Genomic DNA, 23,721 nt, shown 5'->3' with positions numbered 1-23,721 from the left:
ATATGGGAATCCAATGGCAACTTCTAGCTTCTCTCCTGGTCTTATACAACCAGGGCATGTGAAACTTCCAGAGGGCCACAGGGCCACACCCATCACCCTGGCTCCCTAAGATAATATAGCATGGAACCTATTTCTAGGCTTCTGCCTGGGACCTGGTACTCGGACTCAGGCCTCTGCAAATGCCTCTCTCCTCAGCACCCTTCACTGTGCTGAACACACCCCCATGTTGGAGGTCAAGGTAGAAAGGGTAGCTCCACTTAGAACCCATAAGCCAGTCTAGTTCAGAGCTGGACAGCCACAGATGTCTGACCCACCACTTTGGCCCTGGACAGCACGTTTGCCTCCCTACCCTGACCCCTTAAAACATAACATTCAACTCATAGTTTTGTGACAGAAGCAAAGTATTCCAAAGAAAGGATTGCAAAAAAGCCCTAGTTTGACATTGAGGTAGGAGAGATGGTGAGGTTTCAAGTGCCAGTTTTCAGAATGTCAGTCTTCACAGCTTCAGCTCTGAGGTATGTATGCAACAGAGAGGCCGTAGTGACTTCCCAGCTCTGACAACTTTAAACATGAGTAAGCTGTGCTGAAATGGACCAGACTGCTGCTCAGCAGGGCAGCAAGCCACTAGCTGCTGGCTCCCTCTGTGCTTTCTAAGGTGTTGCACAGCCACTGAGAGTGACCAAAGGGGAGCAGCAGTGGTGCTGCAACTGCCTAGCGCTGCACCCAGGTGACCCCCACCCAGCAGAGCAGGTGATGAGGCCCACATGCTGTCTTCTCCCACACCGCCTACAGATTCTTGGACATGACAGGCCACTTCTGGTATTTAACAATAAAAGCCTAACCATTATTAGGGCCCAGAAAAAAATGAGAGGTAAAGCAGTAAGTTTATGCTTCAATAAACCTAATGCTAATACTTCTACAATTAATTTAACTATATACATTGCACACACACATTGTGTAGCATCTGGGTGAGAAGCATATTTTAAAATGCTGCAGGAAAGAGAGTTTTTGAGGAGTACGCGGATGAGAAGCAGCAGAGAGACTTTTCTAAGCTGAGCAAAGGGAAACGTGTTCAAACACCACGGACTAACCTATCAAAGGTAAATGCCATTAAGTCCAGGGCAATTACCAGTTAAAAGTTCCAGGAAAACTGGCTGGCAATTTTGTTTGTTGGTTTCCTGGAAACTAAACAGTGTTCTGTGATTCACTTAGAAAGTATTTCAGGAGTTCCTGTTGTAGAGCAGCAGAAACGAATCTAACTAGGAATATCACGAGGTTGAGGGTTTGATCCTTGGCCTCACTCAGCGGGTTAAGGATCCGGCATTGCCGTGAGCTGTGGTGTAGGTCACAGATGCAGCAGCTCTGATCTGATGTTGCTGTGCCTGTGGTGTAGGCTAGGCGGCTGTAGCTCTGACTGGACCCCTAGCCTGGGAACCTCCACATGCCGCTGGTGCAGCCCTAAAAAGTAAAAAAGAAAGAATTTCAAAGACAAAAAAAAAAAAAGAGGTAGTCCAAAACAGTAATGCCAGATTATCTAACTTCTGGATTATCCAAGACATCATTTTAAAGGCTTCTCATTCTGCTTTTTAATAAAGGAATAAGGTGTCCATGTCATACATTTTGATGTGGCACATATGGTAATAATCTGATTGCAGCTTTCTAATTGCACTTCAACAAATGCTTCTGCAAAGAAAATCTCTGTATGACAAAACAATTACCAAACCTAGCCAACTTATTTGTATCATCTTGGACAAAAAAAAAAAAAAAAAAAAAAAAAATTTCACTGTACGAGACAGCTAACAGTTAAGAGACAACTCCAGTTCTCTGTAACATGCTCAGGGATAGGAATAAGTACACAGTCTTAGGAACTTGTTTCCATCTTCTCAACCCTCAGGGGAACCATGTCTCTTGCAGAAGCTGCCACCACCCTTCCTCCACTTGCTGATCCTTACTCTGCTCTCAGGTACCAAAACACCTTTCCTACCAAATGGCAATTTCTCTGTGTTTACAGGGCTCCTGACATGCAAACGCTTCTGGGAGATTTTAGTATATTGTCCATCCCTTGTTACTTTAATCTTCTGAATGCCAAGTGTTGCCTGTTTATAGGAGCCTGCTTTCTAATCTCTAGACAGTGCTGCATACGGGGCCTATAATCCAGTCTTTTAATCTCTTCAATACTAGAAGAATCCTACCATTCTCTCCTATCTGAGGTTCAGCTTTAGGGGCAAGAGGGTAGGCAATGAAGAATCTACTAGACCTCCAGCTTGTTAGTAGATACTAGGATATAAGGCACTTGACTATTTTCTTCCAAAATATGCTTTTAGTTTATAAAATACGAAACACAGGAGAAATCAGCAAGCCCATTAGGCTAGGCAGTCATGGCTCCACCCCAGAGGTAAAACCTTCCCAATTCCGCAGGAGGTCTAGTTCAAGTGCATCTGAAGATGCTAATGAATGAGCACAGCAGAAATCAGAAAGCCCTGCTCTATAATCACTTCGGTCTCCTGGAAATGCTCAGCTCACACCCACTGTCATTTCACGTGGCAGGAGACCATATAAAAGAACATCAAGCAGAAAACATAACCCAAAATGGGATCCTTTTAACACTGTTACATTAATTTATTAATGTGTTTCCTAATTTTAAAATAGCTTCATTAAACTGAATACAAGTTTGCTATTTTGCTGATGTCAATAAAGCTATGACATCCCAGGATAATACAAATGAATCACTCATCATATCCAGGTAAAAATGGTCTAAAATGCTTTAGGTCTAACATATTATGCCACAGATAGAGGAATTTGTGGTGGGAGGTCACAAAAGCCATTGGAAGAACCATCACTCAATGCGCATAAAGCTCTCAATACTTCCCACCGGCAGACATGCCAAATCCCTCTTCTGGAACAAGGCCATTTGACTTCCTTTGAAAGTGAATTAAGAGTTGTGTCTCAGAACTTTTCCATTAGGGCCATTTATTTATCAGCTGCTTCAGTGTTTCACTATAAAACACACCCAACAACAACCAGAGTGGCCTGGCACATCTCAAAGGAGCAGTATAAAATCACAGAGAAATCCTTTGATGTAGGAAGAGAGATCCAGGGTCCACGTGCTAGCAGAAGAGAAATTTTAAGCACTGCACTGATAACAAAGAATGATGGAAATGAGTTCCTTTTATAAATTCAATCCAAAGTCACTGCATTTAGAAACTCAGGACCTTAAAGCAGGTGCAACAGCTTGGATGCAGAATTCCCTTCCCTACCCACTGCAAACTGCTCTCCTTGCCTCATGACCACCCACGGACCAGTCAACCAGCACCAGCCACCACTTTTGCACTCCTTTCTCAGTTCCTGCTGCCCCTTTCTTGCTAAGGTGCATCTGTCTTGCCTATTTTCGTTTCCCTGATTGATAGCTCTCCTTTCAACTGCTGATGTGTTTTAACTGTGAGCTCCCTTATAACTGAATGCTACGGAAATCAGACCTCTCATCTGTAGGATGGGCCTCAATTATAAAAAAATAAGTTTGAAAGTTGGCTTAGAAATCCTTTGAGCTGATATTAACAAACTCATTCTAAACAATTTCCATTTACCAAGCTGTAATAATAAATCCTGGATTTACTCAGGCTGATAATAACAAAAATAAGTACAAGGGTACTTTTCTCTCTCAAACACAAAGAGCCATACAGTCTAAATATTAGAGTGAAGGAATTCCAGAGGAGAAGGATCACTTCAAGACCACAAAGTGCAGCTTAGCTTTTTTACAGATGGGTAAACTGAGGCCTACAAAGGGTAAGTGCCTGACCCATGGTCAAGATCATAAGGCTGCCTGGTGTCTGGACTAGATTTCCAAATGCAGGGAGTGAGCTGGAGACACCTCACCACCCCCATGAGATCACCTTTCCAGGGAGAGGAGTGGCCTTACCTGCAACTGAGTTGGGCCGTGGCATTATTAGCGAGCTGGAGCTCTGAGAATAAGGGACCGGACCATCTCCAACTGAGGCTTCGGCTTTGGGCAGCACGCTCTCCGCTGGCCCGGGGAGCTCCTCTTCTGCCACTGGGGAGCAATTATCTGCCCTGCGATCATGCAGCACTCCCTTTTGTACCCCTAACCTTAGGCTTCCGTCCTTATTCCATTCCAAACTGGAGCCACTCCGGTCATCATTTTCGGATGAACTTGTAATTGTGGCTGAAATGAGAGACCAAAATATTTTGAAGGAGGCCAGGAATAGCCGGAGCTGTTGAGAGTTAACACACACACACACACACACACACACACACACACACACACACACACACCACACACACACTGCCCTTCCCGTGATCAATGGAAAGTTTTCTGCTCTGCACAGATTTTTATCAAAGTATGCTTCATACAATGTATTTTGGTAAATTAGAAGAATGTTGCTTCTCAGGGGAAATAAACTGCTAAATCATTCTACAAGGGGAGGGAAAAAAACCTCTGATAAGAAGATAATTAAAAAGCTGTCTTAAAGTATCTGAGAGCTAACAGTAAATCTATGTAATTTGGAAATGACATATCCTCTCTTTTAACAAAGACAAATAGCTTACAAAAGAATTCCTATCTCATTAAATTGCTTTGAACCTTTAAATATTTTCCCCAAATTAACAACATTGTGCATGGAGGGAGGGGGTAGGGTAGCACAATGGTTAATGCAGAAAAAATACAGGAGAAAAATCTATACAAGCAAATAAATTTTAAAAAATCTGTATAAAGTCAAGCAGAAATTGGATCCTCAGAATTAAACCTTATAACATCTGTTCAAGACCATCCAGAGAGGCTGACTTGACTTTATCCTTGAGCAGCTTAGAGTGGAAACCTCTATGGAACCAGTACAGGGGAAACAACAAGCATGGGAAGGGGTGCTTGACTGCAGAATTAAAAGTTAGCCTCTCCTAGGAAAACCAGGATGGGAAAACATCTTGACAAAAGAGGAGTAATATGATGAAGGAAAGGAGCAGTATTCACTCTACAAATCTACAGCCAGTTCTAAGTCAAAGACACTGAGCCACTTGTGAGCCCCTTGCAGGCACGGTCACCACAGACCCACTGCTGGCTTGTGTCCATGAGAAGAGAAGCCATGTCCTCTGATCTCTATTTGGACCCCCACCAGCCGAGGCCCTTAACTGCAAGACCTAAATGAGAGGGTCAGAATGTATTTAAGACCCGGGCGCCTGGATTAAGCTGCTTTATCAGCAGACCCCAGTGAAACACACTTTATCAGCAGGCTGGTGAAGTAGCTCCAACAGAGTGTGTTATCTAGGATCAAAGGATCTGAAAGGGTTTTGTTTTATTTATTTTTACAATGTTCTTTAAGGTTTAGAAGTAAAGACAAAACAATTTCATGCTTTCATGTGACCATGACCGTAGGGCATCATGTCACAATTTCTAAAACTGTTGCTCCTGCAGCTCCAGCCTGGACTTTCACCCACTGCTCGCCTCCCTATTTAAAAATTCTCCCTATGCCAAAGCCTCCTCGAGCTGATCCCTTCCTTCTCTGAATAGTACAGCACTCGGTCCATGCTCAGTGCTCAGTAAATGTTTACTTGCTCAATGAATAAGCAAATGAACAAACTTCAGAGACACTGCATTTAATCTCACTGATACTGGTTCAGCATTGTTAGCTTTATGTCTCTAACCAAAGTGTTGGAAGTTGATTTCAGACTGGCACCGTCACACCTTACTCTCAGCATTTCCAAGTATTCTATCAGGAGTATTACTATGAATCTCTCCATCTATTTGGAATCAGTCACAGCCTTCATTGCATGTGCATTTAAATGGACCATTCACATATTAAATATGACTCTTTTCATCCAAAAATACTGGTGGTGGTAATAGCAGCAGCTTATATTTACTGAAGGTTACTACACATCAGGAACTATGCTGAGGGCTTTGGAGGAATACTCTGTTATTGAGATTATTGGTTATTAATGGTAATTAGTCACTAATGAGAACCTTGTTAATAAGCTGTGATTGTGTTATAAACTTTCACTTACAAGTCCAGTGCTCAGGACTGAGAATGCTTTTCCTGCAGAAATGTAATTACTTAGGATCCCAGGTCATCCCGACATCTAAGTTACAGAAACAGTTCTGGGTCTGGGTGTGACTGGTCCGGTTTTTATGTTGTGGTTGTTTCATTTGGGGGCACATATTCTTAAGGTGAAAAAGAAAGTAATGTTTTTTCCTCATTTGCTCTCCCTGAGTGCTGTGCATTTCCGAATCAAACCCCTAAGCATCTGATCCTAACTCAGACCTCAAGCTGTGGGAATAGGGACTGTAACACTTCCTGTTACAAGTGACACCACAGGAAACAGGGCTTTTAGGACCAAGATGTAGCTGAGTAGGGACAGCCTGGTCAGGGTTGGTGGATGGCAGGGGCAGGCTGAGGTTGAATTCTGCTGGCACAGCTACACGCGCCCAGGCCCTAAAGAGGCACATCCTTCAGGCCCTGGTGGCGAGCAGAAGGAAGGCGGGTAGGGGAGGAAGGCCCCAGCTGCAGGAACGGGAGTTAGGAGGAGAAGTCGCAGATAGTGCTGCCACTGCAAAGGGAGGATATTATGAGTCTATAATATGTTTGTATGTCAAAGACTCTCCCACTGCCCTCATGAAGTTCAGCCCAGAGACTCGATCCACCGTTCACATGGGCCAGGACCCCAAGAGGCGGGCAGGGGAGAAGCTCTGAAGCCACAGCCCCTCCTACAGAGACACTCTGCTAAGACTGCCCTGCTTCACAACATACCTCCCAGGGATCCAATACCAGACCCAGCCTCCCACTGGATGCCCCGGCAGCGAACTTTCATCTCAGTTAGGCACAATTAAGCCATGAAGCAGATCCAAAGAGGAAGGATAAAGAAAGGCTCTAGTTATCCTACAGGACCTAAGAAGTACACCAAATGGGGCAGCTCCACAGTCTCCGAGAAAGGGAAAGCAGTTCTTACAACAAATGACAGGTTTCTCAAAAATACCTTTCCTTCCTCCCCTCCTTTTCTTCCTTCCTCTTTTTCTCTTTTCTCTTTTTTTCTTTTTCTTTCTCTTTCTTTCCTCCCTCCTTTTTTTCTTTTTCTATGGCTGCACCTGTGGCATATGGAGTTTCCCAGGCTAGGGGTCAAATTGGAGGGGCAGTGGCCAGTCTACACCACAGCCACAGCAATACCAGATCCAAGCCATATCTGCAGCCTACAACACAAGTCTCTGCAACGCCGGATCCTTAACCCACTGAGCAAGGCTAAGAATTGAACCTGCCTCTTCATGGATGCTACGTTGGGTTCTTAACCTGCTGAGCCACAATGGGAACTGAAAAAAACTTATTTTCTTCCATGCTAACAGAAATAAACGCCTAATTAAGTCAACCCAGTCACTTTTCAAGTTAACATACTCACACACATTCTCTCTCTCTCCCTAGGGCAATATCCCAACTATGATGATTTGTTGCTGGTGGTGGTTTTTTTTGAAGCTCTAAAAAATAAGTGCCATTTGACATTTTCCAGAGACTAGATAATACTGCAAGTTCCCTAACAACTCAAACATTCTAACATCTTATTCTTGCAACCAGCATAGATGTCTTAGCTTGTCAGTTAAGACTTGCCATTATCACTCAGACTGGGTCTCAACCATTTTGCCAATATGCAGGATTCTGTAAATTGAGTCACTTACTAGGCCTTAAGTTTTATCAAGCTTTGAGGTTAGGCTGTGGCTCCCAAGTTAGTATTAAATCAGGTTTGGTACTGCTCATTGATTCACAGGTGCTACTTCTGATTATCCATGTAATTTGAAAACTCCTTTTAGCCAGGGACAGTGGCTCATCTTCCTCTGTAGTAACAGCACATTTAACCAGACCTACCAGTGTATAGGGCTGTACCACTTCCAAAGTACTTTCAAACTGTATTAGGACATATGCATGATCACCACAACATGTGAGAAGAGGTGGAAAGGCTGAGACCCATCAACCCCGCCTTATTGAAATGGAAACACACCTGGGAGAAGCTGATCTCAGGCACACACACACACACACATGCAATTGGGAGTATATCTAATATCAGGCCTTTTTGACTGCACACACAGTGTGTATTAAAACTCCCTTTGGGTACAGCCACTATGGAGAACAGTTTGGAGATACCTTAGAAATCTATACATAGAACTTCCATATGACCCCACAATCCCACTCTTGGGCATCTATCCGGACAAAGCTCTCCTTAAAAGAGACACATGCACCCGCATGTTCATTGCAGCACTATTCACAATAGCCAGGACATGGAAACAATCCAAATGTCCATCGACAGATGATTGGATTCGGAAGATGTGGTATATATACACAATGGAATACTACTCAGCCATAAAAAAGGATGACATAATGCCATTTGCAGCAACATGGATGGAACTAGAGAATCTCATACTGAGTGAAATGAGCCAGAAAGACAAAGACAAATACCATATGATATCACTTATAACTGGAATCTAATATCCAGCACAAATGAACATCTCCTCAGAAAAGAAAATCATGGACTTGGAGAAGAGACTTGTGGTTGCCTGATGGGAGGGGGAGGGAGTGGGAGGGATCGGGAGCTTGGGCTTATCAGACACAACCTAGAATAGATTTATAAGGAGATCCTGCTGAATAGCATTGAGAACTATGTCTAGATACTCATGTCGCAACAGAAGAAAGGGTGGGGGAAAAAACTGTAACTGCAATGTATACATCTAAGGATGACCTGACCCCCTTGCTGTACAGTGGGAAAATTAAAAAAAAAAAAAAAAAAAAAAAAACTCCCTTTGCCTTGCACAGTACTCAACACATGAAAAGCGTTCTGTATGTAACAGTAGCTAAAATGTATTTTGCAGTTCATGAAGTCTGCCTCATTAAAAATAGCAGCCTCTGGGAGTGGCGCAGTGGGTTAACGATCTGGCATTGTCTCTTTGGTGCTGAAGGTTCGATCCCTGGCCCAGAGCAATGGGTTAAGGATCCAGCATTGCCACAGCTGTGAACTGGCCAGGGAACTTCCCTATGCTGCAGGTACAGCTGAAAAAGTAAAAAAAATAAAAACAGCAGTCCCTGGGCTAGTGGAAAGAGGCCTATCATGGGCTCACAGCAGCCAGGAGGGAGTCACAGTGGACTGGGAGATGGGGAAAGCAGAGAGAGGGAGCCTCTCCATCATTAAATGTTTTGCTATATAAGGCACTGCAATAAACAGATCCCTTCTCCCTCCCAACTTTCCCTCATCCCCTCTTTGCCTACTGAAGGTCTTTCATATGTTGCACACTCACTTAGAATTAAAACAACACACACACACAAAGCCCAGGGCCCAGTAAATAGTTTGGTGGGCTCTAAAACAAGTTGTAGATTTAAAAAAACATCAAGCAAATTCAACTGACCATAGCACTAGTCCAGAGTGTTTAAGAATTAAGGGTCACTGATATCCAACATATACATAGACAGAGCCAAATTCTCTCTGAGCTGCGGAAAAGACAAGAGAAGAGTGCAGGGGGCTTGGGTTCAAACTTTGGATTCTCCTCTTTTGAGGACCACAAGGGGGTATGTCCCTCTGGGCCCAGTCCTAGGAATGGGCATATTTTTGTCTTTACAAACATCATCTTGTGCGTTTGTGTTTCTCTTTTTATAATGGCTACTAGGAATCTCAAAAGTAAAATCTTCTGCCTACTTATAAGCAAAATTAATAAAATCTTATGAATCTGACTCCTGATTTCATCTTTTCTATCTTTTTTTTTTTTTTTTTGGTCTTTTGTCTTTTGTTGTTGTTGTTATTGTTGCTATTTCTTGGGCCGCTTCCGCGGCATATGGAGGTTCCCAGGCTAGGGGTCGAATTGGAGCTGTAGCCACCGGCCTACGCCAGAGCCACAGCAACGCGGGATCCGAGCCGCGTCTGCAACCTACACCACAGCTCACGGCAACGCCGGATCGTTAACCCACTGAGCAAGGGCAGGGATCGAACCCGCAACCTCATGGTTCCTAGTCGGATTCGTTAACCACTGCGCCACGACGGGAACTCCTCTATCTTCTTTTTTTTAAATTTATTTTACTACTATTATTTTTACAGCCACACCTGCAGTATATGGACGTTCCCAACTGAGTGGAATTAGAGCTGCAGCTGCCTGCCTACACCACAGCCACACTAGGTCTAAGGTGCATCTACAACCTATGCTGCAGCCTGCAGCCACACCAGATCCTTAACTCACTAAGAGAGGCCAGGGATGGAACCTGCATCCTCATGGACACTGTGTTGGGTTCTTAACCACTGAGCCACACAACAAGAACTCCTCTCACTCTTCTTATTTCCTTTCCCCAACTCATATCTTCCCTGAAAAAGAAAAATCTCATTTTACTAAGTGTCTATGAGCATTTCAATCCAGTAGGGGAAGACTAAATATATATATAAATATCCCTAGGAATTAAGAACAAGCACAGTGGCTAACATGAATATTATAACAGTGCTTATTACACATGGGCCCTGTTCTAAATGAACCCACTTCATGTCTTACTCTGCACTCCGAACAGCCTTATGGGCAAGAAAGCCCCATAACATGCAAAGCCTCACTCTGCTCCAGAATGATGCTCATACTACTAGAAAATGAGCATGACGTATGTACCATTAGAAAAGTTTGAGCAGTCATCCCAACACACGCATTTATAACTTATCTATATAGATTCCTCTAATTTATTATAACATAAACATACATAAAACCTACATTTTGAAAGTATTTTTAAACACCTAGATAGGGAAATTTTCTTCCAGCACTCCAGAGACTGTCTTGCTTCCTTCATTTTCAAAGCCAGGGCTCTAAGAAGAGAGTCCTTTGTCTCTCCCTGGGTTGTGGAGAAGGTCAGGTAGAAGCATTAAGCAGGATAGGATAGGGACCTGGGTGATTCAAAACAGGCCATTTATCGCTACCAAAAAGAGGAGGCCTGTGTTCAAACAATGACACACAAAAGAACCAGAGGAATGCTCTTTGGAGCATCTCCCTATAAACTTTTTCCCATGCAAATAAGGAATCTTTGCCCAGAACCAATCAGAGGATCAAAATGCCCCCACCCTCCCTCCGAGTTCCTGTTGTGGCTGCGGAAATGATGTGACTAGCATCCATGAGGATGCAGGTTCAATCCCTGGCCTTGCTCTCAGTGGGTTAAGGATCTGGCGTTGCCTTGAGCAGTGGTGTATGTCGCAGACATGGCTCAGATCTGGCATTGCTATGGCTGTGGTGTCGGCCGGCAGCCACAGCTCCAATTCGATCCCTAGCCTGGGCACCTCCGTATGCCAAGGGTACAGCCCTAAAAAAAAAAAAAAAAAAAAAAGAAGAAGAAAACAAAACGTGCCCTCCCCATACAGAGATCAAAATAACACTCAGCGCTTACCCACGCATGGTGCAGGGGGATTAGGACAGGAAATTGGTGGGTGTGGGGTAAGAGAATAGGGGTCCCCAAACAGGTCCAAGGTATAGAGATATTAAAGAAAGACCCAGTTGCAGCTGGGGCCAGTCCCTACCCCAGGAAGGCCCACTCTCACTGAGGGCATAAATAAAGCTTGCTGTACACTGCTACCTGACCCTTGATTTCGACCTCCGAGGCAACCAGCAAGATCACTTTTTTTTTTTTTTTCTTTTTTTTGCTCAGGGCGACAGACTGGAACTGCTCATTAAAAGGGCCCAGGTCAGAGCTGTTACACTGTGGGGTCGGCTTGAGGGGAAATTCCCTTTGACCCAGATCCGTTCCTGTCCTGAGCTGATCTCTCCTCCCTGGAGAGACGGCCTTTCTCCATCCCTGTGCAGCAAGACCACTGGGTCTATCCTGGCGGTGCTGCAGCACCTCCCAGCCGGAACAATCTCCCACCAGACTGCCTGCCTCCATCCTTGTGTGACGAAGCCCGCTGGCTCTATCCCAGCGCCACTCTATGCTGCTTGGCCTGCACCTCCAAATCCTTGTTGTGTGTAGGCAAAGACCGAGGGAGCTAGTGCAGGGCAGAGGAAGCTGACAGAAGGGCACAGGTAGAGTGCCTTGTATATCGTGAGTACTCAGCAATGCTTTCCTCCCCATACCACTGAAGAAAAATAAAGTAGCACCAAAAAAACCAAACAGCTTTCAATGTCTAAATCCAGTTTAATGGTTGACAGGAAGAGTTTAAAAGTTAAAACACTGGCCCAGTGATTTAAAGATCAAACAAGAAACAGAGCGGTTGCTTAGGAAAGTGAGAGAAGGGAAGACATGAATAAAAAAGGAAACTCCAACTATTGCAGACACGGCCTCCTTTGACCTGACCGCCTAAAGATCACCAACAATTTCTGAAAGCAAAGACTCATCTACCAAGATTGCGGGGAGATCAAAGCAAGTTCGAGGGAGCCGCATCCCTACCACCTAGTCCTCTCCTGGCGCTGTCATGCCACACTCTAGATCTCCCTGGGCGACAAAGGGAAAGAACCAGCCTGCATGAAGCTATCCAACCAAAGATGCCAGACTGTATTTCTTCCTCGGCGCCACCCACACCCGAACAAACCACAGGGAACCAAGTCTGACGCTGGCCCGCCTGGATGTCTGCTCTCACCTCCCTCAGCCCAGTGAGGAGCGGCTCCAGCAAAGGCACTCAAGGCAGGACACAGGGTGGGCGGCCTCAGTTACTTCCGGTTCCAGCGAGCTTTTTGGCTTCTCCTCCTGCCACTTCGAATGGACAGCAGCTCGAGGCTCCTCTGGCCAGCCCTGTGTAACCGCCAGGGTGCCCTGCTCCTTCTGGCTGTGCACAAGGGCTCTGTGCTTCGGCTTGTGACAGAGTTCTGTCCTAAATCTCCAGCTCAGTGCTCACTGCATTGCGCAAGGCTTGCTCTGCTATGACATGCAGCGAGGCCAGGGACCTGAGCCACAGCCATGTGGTCACACCTGAAGGGGCAGCTGGGGCAGGGCGGTGGGGGAGGGGAGGACAATCCACAGCACCCAAACCTCAGCCTCGCCTCGCCCACACATCCCCACACTGCCCAACTTCAGTCTCACTGGGCCATGCTGCCCAGACTCAGTCTGACAGGGCAGGTAGCAGCCTCCAGAGAACAGCCTGCAAACTTACACAACGGGAAGTTTTCTAGCAACAGAACACAACACGGTGTACTGGTAAAGCTTCACATAACTGGTACACTGGAGGCCTAGACACTGCAACTTCTTAGTCCAATGACTCCACAAGATTCCAGACTCTTCCAGAAAAGAGCACGAGGCACTATTAGTGGTTGGTATTATTATGTACCTACAGCATACTCCTGCCATCAGAGATGCCAATCACTGCCATGTTTTAAAGCTTTTTCAGCAATTGACAACTCACCAAAGTCTCCAAGGGCAGGAAACCATTCTTTATTGTCCCAGTACTGAACAAATGTGCTCCTGGTATACAGCTGGTGGCAATAAATGCTTCACAGAACAGCCTCAAGAATCCAACCATGGTCTGAATACAAGTATAGCAGGCGCTTTGCTTTCTTGCATCATCACCAAGGACTTTTCTCCCACATTAAGTACGTTACCAAATTATATATGTAAAGGCAAATTTTCCTCCTTCACCCAAGAGATTAAAAAAAAAGCTGCTATAATTAAGGATGATTTTTTAAATTGCAGGCAATGTAGCAAAATGAATATTAACACAGATTTGAAACACTCTAAATAGTTATTACCAAATCAATTTCAAAGCATTTCAATTTAGCAGCAAGCAGGGCAATACAGGTGGCAACAAAGCAGAATTAGCATAAAATCAAAAGGGCAGGATTTACAACAAGTTAAAAATGAAAATAAAGTAAAATTAATTCCTCTGTGTGCCTTTCTCTGCACCTGATCATCTCCCTTGGGACATAAAGTCCAGGAAATAAAAGGTCTAAATCTACCTCTGGAATCACTTTCATTTTACAAGCCCAGGAAGCAGAGAAGAGAGACCCTGGAAAATAAAAGTTGGCCCACGGCAACTTTTTTTTAATGTCCTAAATAACCGGGCAGAAAAACAAATATTATCAAACTCTACCAAGCACCAGTAGGATACTAATCAAATGTCCTACATTTCACTGCAAGCCACTTTTGCAGGAGCAATGCTTCAGCAAAGGTACTCCCATGCTTATACTTTTATCTGCCTCCGAGCTTCAAAGTGAGCAGGAGGAGAGCAAACGTAAGCTCCGTCCCTGTCCCACAGAGAAAGGGGAAAGCCAGTAGGAGAAGCCTGAGTTCTTGCTTTACCCTTTTCAAATTCTGAGCACTTAATCATCCTGAAAGCTTCCTGGTCTGGTGGAATGCAGTGGCTCAGGTGTTGGGGAGCAGGGCAGGTGGAGGACATACCTGCTCAGTCGAGACACACCCAGCTGGAGAGGTGGTGGGGTGAGGTGTGGCCAGCACCCACTCACATCCCCTCCCCGCCCTTCATGGGGTTGTCCTAACACCAGCTTTCAAAAGGGAACGCATCCGGCACACCACACAAGTAATTTGGAGATTATAAATGTCAGCAGGTAAGAGCAGATGGCAGAGAAAGGAAATGCAAGGGATGGTTGACTTTTAATGGCTTCTCTCTGCCAGAATTTTTTTAATTGCTACCTGGAAATCTTCTCCTGGCTACATCTATCAGTGATGGATAGGAAGGATTTACTCTTGTTCTAAATTTGGACAGGAAAGCTGAGTTTTGTTTGTTTCTCCTCATCTCATATCCATTCTCTTTCTTCCTAAATAGAGAAATAGCCTGTTTCTTTGAAATTAACAGACACACCCAATACAGATCACGATATGGACAGAAACAAATATTAAACAATATTTTTAAATCAAGAAGCCCACTCTTTTCAGTGATGTTTTCTTTCTTAAATCAGATTGGTTTCCACCCAGATTTTAATGAATACACATATAAGCATATGACATTTTATTATGCTTCACAGAAATTACTTTCTTTTTTTTTCCCAAACTGAAGGTCTGTGGCAACCCTGCGTTGAACAAGTGTGAGGTGCTCCCAACAACAGTATCTGCTCACTTTGCATCTCTGTGTCACATTTGGTAATTTATTTATTTATTTATTTTTAATAGTTATTTCCCCAATACAATTTTTTTCCTACTGTATAGCATGGTGACCCAGTTACACATACATGTACACATTCTATTTTCACACATTATCATGCTCCATCATAAGTGACTAGACATAGTTCCCAGTGCTACACAGCAGGATCTCATTGCTAATCCATTCCAAAGGCAATAGTTTGTATCTATTAACCCCAAGCCCCCGAACCACCCCACTCCCTCCCCCTCCCCCTTGGCAACCACAATTCTATTCTGCAAGAATAGGCTTTTTTTTTTGCTTTTAGGGCTACATCCGTGGCATATGGAGGATCCCAGGCTAGGGGTCTAATTGAAGCTACAGCTGCCAGCCTACACCACAGCAACATCAGATCCAAGTCGTGTCTTTGACCTACACCACAGCTCACGGCAACACTGGATCCTTGACCCACCGAACAAAGCCAGGAATGGAACACACAACTTCACTGTTCCTAGTTGGATTTGTTTATGCTAAGCCACGACAGGAACTCCACATTTTGGTAATTCTTGAAATATTTCAAACCCTCCACCAGTGAAAAGATTACAACTCTTTGAAGGCACCAACGATGGTCAGCTTTGCTTAGCAACTTTTTTTTTGCGTTTAGGACTACATCTGTAGCATGTGGAGGTTCCCAGGCTAGGGGTCTAATTGGAGCTATGCCACAGCCACAGCCACAGCAACAGCAACATCAGATCTGAACGCGTCTGTGACCTACACCACAAATCAGAGCAACGCCGGATCTTTAACCCACTGAGTGAGGCCAGGGATCGAACCCGCAACCTCAAGTTCGTAGTCAGATTCGTTTCCATGGCACCACCACGGAAACTCCCTCTTAACAACCATTTTTTAATTAAGGTATGCACTTTTTCTTTTAGACATAAGGCTATCACACACTTAATAGACTACAGCATAGTGTAAACTTTCATGCGCATAAGGAAACTAAAAATAAAATTGGTGTGACTCACTTCATTGCAGTGGAGTGGGATGGATCCTGCTATATTCCTAAGGCATGCCTGTACTTTTTTTTTTTCCTAAGTTGGAATCAATACAGTCTACAATTTCCATGTGTAACAGTTAGAAGCAAGTTACATTCAAGGGAGTGTCACTAAGAAAAAAATGTTTTCTCAGTCGTGCAGGAACTACCTTTAAAAGCTACTTCTTCACAAAGTCTTCCTTTTCAAAATGTGTAACTGAAAATCTGCTTTAGGGTGACTGAGGACAGCTGGCGTCACATTTGGAAGGTTTTCACATTGCAAATTTGAAAAATGAGACAGTAACTTCTAGGTAATGCCAATGATTTTTAATATGTAAAGAGTAAGGAATTTAACTTAAAAAAAAAGAAGATATTTGCAGGGAATTGTTAATTCCATCCATTTCTACATGACAGAATTATTAAACTTCTAAAGACATGTATTGTTGGAAGAACTTGGACCTCCCGAAACAGGATAAAGTGAAGGTGAAGGTAGAGCAGGGGGCGGGGAGGGTTCTGCTAAACCCTGGGCTCCATAGGTGGAGACTGGAAGGGACCCAATAAATTCCTCTAATGGTCATTAGCCCGCTCTTTCTTCTACTAAGCAGCTCCAAAAAGAAAGTCTCTGCACCTCCAATATATCAAAACCAGTAGAAACAGAACCCAGGCAAGGCATCCTGTGGCAGTCTGAGAAAGCTGCCTGGGCATGTGGGAACACAGGCTTCCCTTCGCGGCATCTGTTGGGCAAAAATATTTAGACTGAATAGAATCAGCATGACGGAAGTCAGCTTAAATAGTAAGGGGGAGGCCCAGGAATTGTTAAGGACGGCTTAGCACCGTTTGAAAATTCTCTTAAATAGACCGTGCTAATACTGCATGTGGAACTCTGGTCCGAGCCCTGGATGGGATCCTACAGCTTCCCCGAAGCCTGTAAGGCCCTGGCAGCTGCCCACCCCCAAACCTTTGCCATTCCAACCCGAACTCCATGCGTCAACAAATCTTAAACAACTTAAAATGGAAAATTAAATGGAAAGCCTCTTCCTCCCTCCTCCAGGCCCTGTGTAATTTGGAACGTGAACCTTAACCAGCCTGTTTTACGAGTGGCTGCCGGGCCTTCCCGAGCAGGAAGCCAAAATATCTCACCTTCATCTCTGCCCACTGGGATCACAGTGTTCTTGAATATTTTACTGTACAAAACAGTTAAGATGCCCAAAGGTTGCCATTCCCAGGCTACACCTTATGAAAACAGATATGTTCTTTACATAGAAGAAGCACACGCCCCACCCCCACAATCACAGAACCACACCTGAGTCGCAGGTCGCTGTTCCCCAAAGAGGCTGTGGAAGCTGTGCACCCAGGAATGATTCAGGAGAGAGCTCTTCCCTCCTCTGGCCCCACCACGCCCACCTCTTCAAAGAACTTTGCCTAAGTCGGCCTGGAGAGGAAATGCTTTTTTCCCCTCTCCTCCCGACCACACCTGCAATGTGGCCCTTGGCAGCAGGTTCTAACTCTGCAGCTACTGGAGGACAGGGAATGGAGGAACACTGCCACCAGCACAGTACTTCCCTCTCAGCTGCCTACCGTCTTCACTTCCTGCAGGAGATCAGCTAACCAGGCCCAAAGCACCATCTCGTGAAGATGGGGGCCGGGGGTGCCTTCCCTGAAAGAGGGACTTAGGAACCATGTCCCACTTCCTTCCCCCGTCATCTCAACTTTGAAAGAGTCGCGTCTGTGATCTACACCACAGCTCACAGCAGCAACCAGATCCTTAACCCACTGAGCGAGGCCAGGGATCGAACTTTCGTCCTTATGGATATTAGTGGAGCTCGTTACCACTAAGCCAAAACCACTGAGCCACACTGAGCCATTTTTCATGTTCAGCTGAGTGGAGAGAACACAACACAAGGACTTGAGCCAAGGAATGAAGGGCAGCCTCAATGACGTGAAATGTGTCATTTAACTCCAAGGACAAAATACAACTTAAAATACAAATGACATTAAGAGATGTGAAATGCTGATTTGGAATGGGAATCCCGTGCAGCTTCTTTAGAAACCAACTAAACCATCCCCTCCCTTCAAGGCTACTTGACTGAAACAACAATTCTCTTTTCTTAATTTCTCATTCCTGGCACAACGCCAGGAGTCCAGGATAAAGCTGGAATCTTATAGATGCAAGCCCCTAGCCATACTGAGACAAAAGTAAATAATAAAACAAGAATAAGTAAGTTGAAAATATTGAGATGCTATGGAGAGCACATAATGGGGGACTAACAGTCTGGGCTCGGCTGGGACTATATTCAATCAAATACTAATTAAGAGCCTCAATATTCCTGGAGTGCAATTGTTCACTGACAACATAGAAAACCAACCAGAAACTTTCCCTCTCCCTCTTTGGAACACTTTTAAAATTGTAGTACTCTCTCTCCATGAGAGAGAGAAAAAGACAGGGAGAATGAATAAATGAAGGAATGAGGGCAGTTTTCCGTCACTGAAAAGGTTTCCGTCAAAACAGGAAATGGGCTGGGTTATAATCAGAGGTGATGCCAATGCCAGAACACAGAATGAAAAGAAAAAGTTGTCAAAATAAAAATATGCAGCACTGGCCAACTTCTTGAAGGAAGACAAACTGTACGGAGGAGAGGACACTGCAGAAGGCCAAGAACGCCATAAGGAAAGTCACCTGGAGTTCCCGTGGTGGCTCAGAGGTAAGGAACCAGACTAGTATCCATGAGGATGCTGGTTTGATCCCTGGTCATGCTCAGTGGGTTAAGGATCCCACGTTGGTGTGGCCGTGGCTATGGCTGTGGCCAGCAGTTGCAGCTCTGATTTGACCCCTAGCCTAGGAATTCCCATATGCCTCAGGTGTGAACCTAAAAAGACAAAAATTTAAAAAAAAAGAAAAGTCACCAGGCTATCACAGAATTAACACCAGAGACCCATCAATCGTGTTCAGCTTAGAGAGAGATGGGGCATGAGAACAGTGGTAACACTGGGGAGAATCTGTTAGACAAAACAGCAGGTGGGGAAGCAGAATGACGTAAGAATAGGGAATTAGCAAAATAAGCTCATTGGAAGGGCTGGAGGCTGAGTGAAAAGAATTCAAACCTGCTACAAAAACAAGCATCCATTCACACGAAATGTCCAGAATGAGCTCATCTCTAGAGATCAAAAGCAGACTACCAATTGAGTAGGGCTGAGGGGTGGGAGGGGAGGATGAGGTGTGACTTCTAAGAGTACAGGCTTTCTTTTGGGGGGTGGTAAAAATGTTCTGAAATCAGACTGCGGTGATGGCTGTACAGCTCTGACAGACCACAAACCACTAGTGGTTTAAATGGGTGAACGTTATGGTAGGCGAACTATATCTCAATGAGACAATTAAGACAAAAATCCATGGCAGGCCCTGACCCAAGTACAAACTGAAGGAAGAGGCCACCTTCCTCATGCTGATGGGCTCCTCATAAAACTGTGAGGGGGGTACCACTGCCACCCAGTCCCAGGCATCACACAGGTCCTTCTGGGGCAACCTCCTATTATAAACGGGATGAGCATGCAGCTTATTTTTCAAATTACACTTGAAAAAAAATGGCAGGTGACTGAAGAAAATAAAGAGCTCAAATGTCACTGCATTTGATTACATGCAAATGTGGAAGGAAGTGGGGTTCCGTTCACAATGAAATGTAATATATCCCCCAAAGACATGGGGATCCCTCAGCAAGAGGAAAGAGGTTGAGCTGCTAGGCAGGGCACCGGTGTTGGACAGCAGCATGGCCTCAGTGCAGAAGGGACCTGAACAGGTCACCCAACAGGGGCTGGAGACCAGGGCACACAGGCACCCAGGCCCACCTACAGAAATGCAGATGCAACTCTGTCTGGGATGGGATGTAAAAATAAGGGTTCTTAAATTCCCTGGTTGATTCTAATGTGCACCTAGGACTAGAAACTCCTGAACTAATCAGAAGCCTTAATTTTGACTTCCTTTGAGAAGGAAAGAAGTATGCAAAGAACTCAACTGCAGAGTTCCTTTTTTTCTGCATGACCGAGCAGTGAGCTTCTTAACTATAATTCCACTGCCCTTGCTTTCCAGGGTTGCAGAAGTCATGTAGCCAAGCAGCCTAAGAGCCAGGACTACATTCTGTGTCTCCAGACCCTCAGCTCAGCACAACTGCACCTAATGTGTGAGTACGGACACAGGTATGCAGGGGCAGATGGGTTTCCTTAGAAAACCCTGGCCTCCAAACGTGGTCAGATGCCATTATAAGAAACTAAAGAACAAACACCTGGAAATGAGTGAGCAGATCAGTGACCTTAAGATTGGGCTGGGATGACTTCTTCAATACCCAGGGATTTCACTGTCTTGCCGTGTGTCCTACCCAGACCAGCTCCCCATCAAAGGGAATCACTCAGTGAGGAGGAAAATCTTTGTAACTTCACAGGCCAGACCTGAACTGGGAAACTTTTTACCAAGTGAGCCCAGGGTTATAAAATAAACACCAAAGAATGTGAAAGCCACCGCTTTATCCTCTCACCTGCTGGTGGAGCTAGTGCTGTCTGCAAAGAACAGGGCGGACCTGTCAAGGCCAAACTTTGCAGACCCTGCTGAGATCCTCCTAAGAAGTGCCTGATGGATGATGCTCTGGCTGAAATGCACGGAGGCATTGCAAGACCGAGCAGTAAGCTTCTTACCTATAATTCCACTGTCCTTGCTTTCCAGGGTGGAACTAGGGCTGCTGATGGTCTCACAGGGACTTTTGTTGGCTGCCGTCTTGCTGACACAGCTATTCAAGGTGGAGCAGGGGCTCTCGGTGCTGGGAGATGCGGTGCTGCTTGTTAGTGTGGAGCAAGGGCTAATGCCTTGGCTCAGGGCTGTGCACTGCAAGACGAACGAAGGACAGTTAGCACGGCTTCATGCTACATCCCTGGTTTCCGACGCTAAAGCCGTGAAACTACAAACAGCAAAATGGAAAACAGTCCTTTTTCCTTTTCAAACTAGGGAGCTTAGTGTATACACTGTCTTCCAAATCTTAAAAGAGAAATCTCCTTGTTCTGTTCCCCTCCCTTGTGATCCTTTCTTTTCTGAAAATCACAGTCTTAGACATAATTGAGTGGGAATGCTCATTTGTAAAGCAGAAATAGCAAATGGGCAGACTTCCTTTCATTTAAAGCCTGCAGAAGACAAATGGGTTCTTTGACCTCTGCGCGGGAAATCTGGGAACTCTGTTTTTTGTGTTGTTTCACCGGCATTGCAACCTGACTCAATTCCTGAAGATTTATAGGCTCTGGGAGCAGGGGAAGGAGACTGGTGGCCTCTGCAATCTCAATCAGCAACGCATGACACCCTTGCAGAGACCCCCGCTGGGGGCAGTGGCTCCGGCCCCTCATTGCTATTCTGACACTTCTCACTGAGGATGCGGCAGGCTGCTGCTCTCTAGAAAGCTGGTGCTCTTTGGTAGACGAGCCATTTGATCTCATTTTATTTTATCTTTGCTCATCTTAGGATAAATCTTTTCCTCACCCCACAGACCCTCCAAAATCTCAAGCGATAAAAAAGCGGCTACCCAAGCAGCCAGATGAAAAGAATGGTGCCATAAAGATAAAAGTAGTGTTATTACTGAGGAATTCTCTCAGCCACTTTAATTCATTTAGCTGCTCTTCTCCGGGTGGTGACCAGAAGGTTAATGCAGACATTTTCCTAAGTTCTTCATCCCTCTGCTTCTCCCCACTTCCCCATACTACAAACCCGAAAACAAACTGCTGAAATAAATTTCAACACACAGTGTCCTAGATTCATGTGGTCTGAACGATGACTTTCCCACTTGGAGGGAGGAAGATGCCTTCATTCATCCTCTGAGCAGGTAGGACACATAGCATCTTCCACAGGCCTTACCATGGTTTCATTTTTTTCTTCGATGGTTATATGTGTGGCACTTGGGATGCCTTCTCCCAGTAAAAATCCCAGCCTTGTCAACAGTTCTTGAGCTGCTGGCGAACAGCTTGGTTCATTATCAGCCTTTGCTTCTGGAACAAAGAAAGAAAACAATGAAGATGCCCCTCTGGGGAATTTTAGTATCACATCTGGAGGAGCTGGCATTACAGCTGCTTGTCTGGTGCTTGAATGTATTTTTATGAAACGTGCAAAGTTAGACAATGCTGCCTGTCCTCCAGCAATACATTCTAATTAAGAGGCTGTGACAGGTTAAGAAAACAGTAAAAAAGAAACTCCAAGTGCAAAGCATGAAACAGGTGACCTGAATCAGAAGAACACAGTGTCATTATCTGTCAGCAGTTTCTCTTTCTATGTTGTGAAAAACAGATACTTCAAACACCAAAGGTAGAACAAGACCTATGCTTCATCTTACTTTTGAAGAGCACAGTGTTCAATGCCCACAGAGGAGGCTGAAATAAAGTAAAACCCAAGTTCTCGTGCTGGCAGATGTTGGGGGAAAACTGAAACCCAAGCTCTCATTAAACAAGACAGGGGCATGACCATTTCGGTGGAAACTTGCTGTGCACACCCCACAGGAGTGAAAGTCAAAACGAGGATTCCAATCCCAGGGTCAATCACCAGGGATCCCTGCTGAAACAAAGATCTTAAGTCCCAGGGAACTGGACCCCAAGAGACAGGACCCAGTAGTACACCATTCTGTCCACAGGGAGATGAAGAAAAGTCAGTTGTGTTCTCAGCACGCTGCACAGTAATGCTGGAAGCGTGGTTCACCTGAAGGTCACAGGCTATGTTCAGAAGGCATTCCCTTCTCTAGTCTCCCTAAGGCTGGTCATCTTGCTTTTCACACTCAAGAGAATTTCACTGTTGGATTTGATTTAAATGTTAACTGTAGGTTAACCCTGTATACAAAGCCTAAGGGAACTTAATTATGGTTAATAAAATGCTAGTCACATCATTTTAATGCCTTTCTCATAGTTTCAAGTCAGCATCCATCAGAGGATGAAGTAATGTGTAAAGCAAACCGTGCCTACAAAAGTCAGAATTTAAGAACAATATGCTACCTCTAGTTGTGCAATATGCACAATGAACTAAAGGTGGTATATTGCTCTGAAGTTCTAACTAGTGTTTTGTTGTTTTTTGTTAATATCTAGGTACCTACACTCATACATTCATGAACCAGTTTTCCCTGGATGTGCAAATCTGCAGATAGCAGATAATAGATCTTACAAAAATAAAATAAGGGGAAAAATAACAAGTTAGTGATATTACCTTTGGGCTACAAGACCATCACCTAAGTTCAATGCTAACTTTGCCTTGTGTAAGGAACCACAAAAATCAAAATAAGCATCACAGACTTAGAAAACAAACTTATGCTTACCAGAGGGGAAAGAGGGGCAGGAATAAATTAGGAGTTTAGGATTAACATATACACACTATTATGCATAAAATAGGTAATCATTAAGGACCTATCCTATTGTACAGCACAGGGACCTCTTATTAAATATTCTCTAATAACCTATACGGGAAAAGAATGTGAAAAAGAATGGATATATGTGTGTGTGTGTTTGTATATATATATATATGTATACATATATAAAATTGTGATGATTGTTGTACACCTATAAATGTAATAAAATTCATTAATAAAAAAATTAAAAAATTGAATCACTTTGCTGTATACTTGAAGCTAACACAACACTGTAAATCAACTATACTCCAATATAAAATAAAAACTAAATTGAAAAAACAGAAGCATACA

General features: G+C 44.4%; 2 protein-coding genes and 2 long non-coding RNA genes across 33 annotated transcripts in view; 1 reads left to right on the top strand and 3 right to left on the bottom strand.

The window, feature by feature from the left end:
- LOC146395936 (uncharacterized) overlaps positions 1 to 23,721 on the bottom strand; it is a 1,175,949-nt gene that overhangs the window by 454,456 nt on the left and 697,772 nt on the right. The gene's annotated exons all lie outside the window — the stretch shown is intronic.
- The window catches only part of DAPL1 (death associated protein like 1), a 933,549-nt gene that overhangs the window by 628,132 nt on the left and 281,696 nt on the right, over positions 1 to 23,721 (bottom strand). The gene's annotated exons all lie outside the window — the stretch shown is intronic.
- Positions 1 to 23,721, bottom strand: part of TANC1 (tetratricopeptide repeat, ankyrin repeat and coiled-coil containing 1) — a 246,037-nt gene that overhangs the window by 64,495 nt on the left and 157,821 nt on the right. For 19 of the 30 annotated variants that reach the window (XM_085001112.1, XM_021074760.2, XM_085001109.1 and 16 more), the window contains 3 exons: positions 21,903 to 22,033; positions 20,702 to 20,888; positions 3,917 to 4,180 (listed from right to left, as the gene is read on the bottom strand). In XM_085001112.1, coding sequence (XP_084857238.1) covers positions 3,917 to 4,180; positions 20,702 to 20,888; positions 21,903 to 22,033 — 582 coding nt within the window. Of the gene's footprint in view, positions 1 to 3,916; positions 4,181 to 12,561; positions 12,901 to 20,701; positions 20,989 to 21,879; positions 22,034 to 23,721 lie in introns of those variants that run through there. The other 11 variants (XM_085001105.1, XM_085001107.1, XM_085001104.1 and 8 more) reach the window with 4 other exon arrangements.
- LOC146395941 (uncharacterized) lies at positions 17,321 to 23,491 on the top strand. Its single transcript, XR_014830498.1, has 2 exons — positions 17,321 to 18,723; positions 20,103 to 23,491. It is a non-coding gene; the product is annotated as an uncharacterized LOC146395941 (long non-coding RNA).

Source organism: Sus scrofa, chromosome 15 (assembly GCF_054392235.1).
Source record: "Sus scrofa isolate SSC_HxYL_T2T_F1_AM1 chromosome 15, Sscrofa_HxYL_maternal_Yorkshire_Landrace_v2.0, whole genome shotgun sequence".
In the NCBI taxonomy this organism is placed as follows: domain Eukaryota; kingdom Metazoa; phylum Chordata; class Mammalia; order Artiodactyla; family Suidae; genus Sus; species Sus scrofa.
The sequence above is the reverse complement of the archived record's forward strand: the minus strand, read 5'-3'. Positions and strand labels throughout refer to the sequence as shown.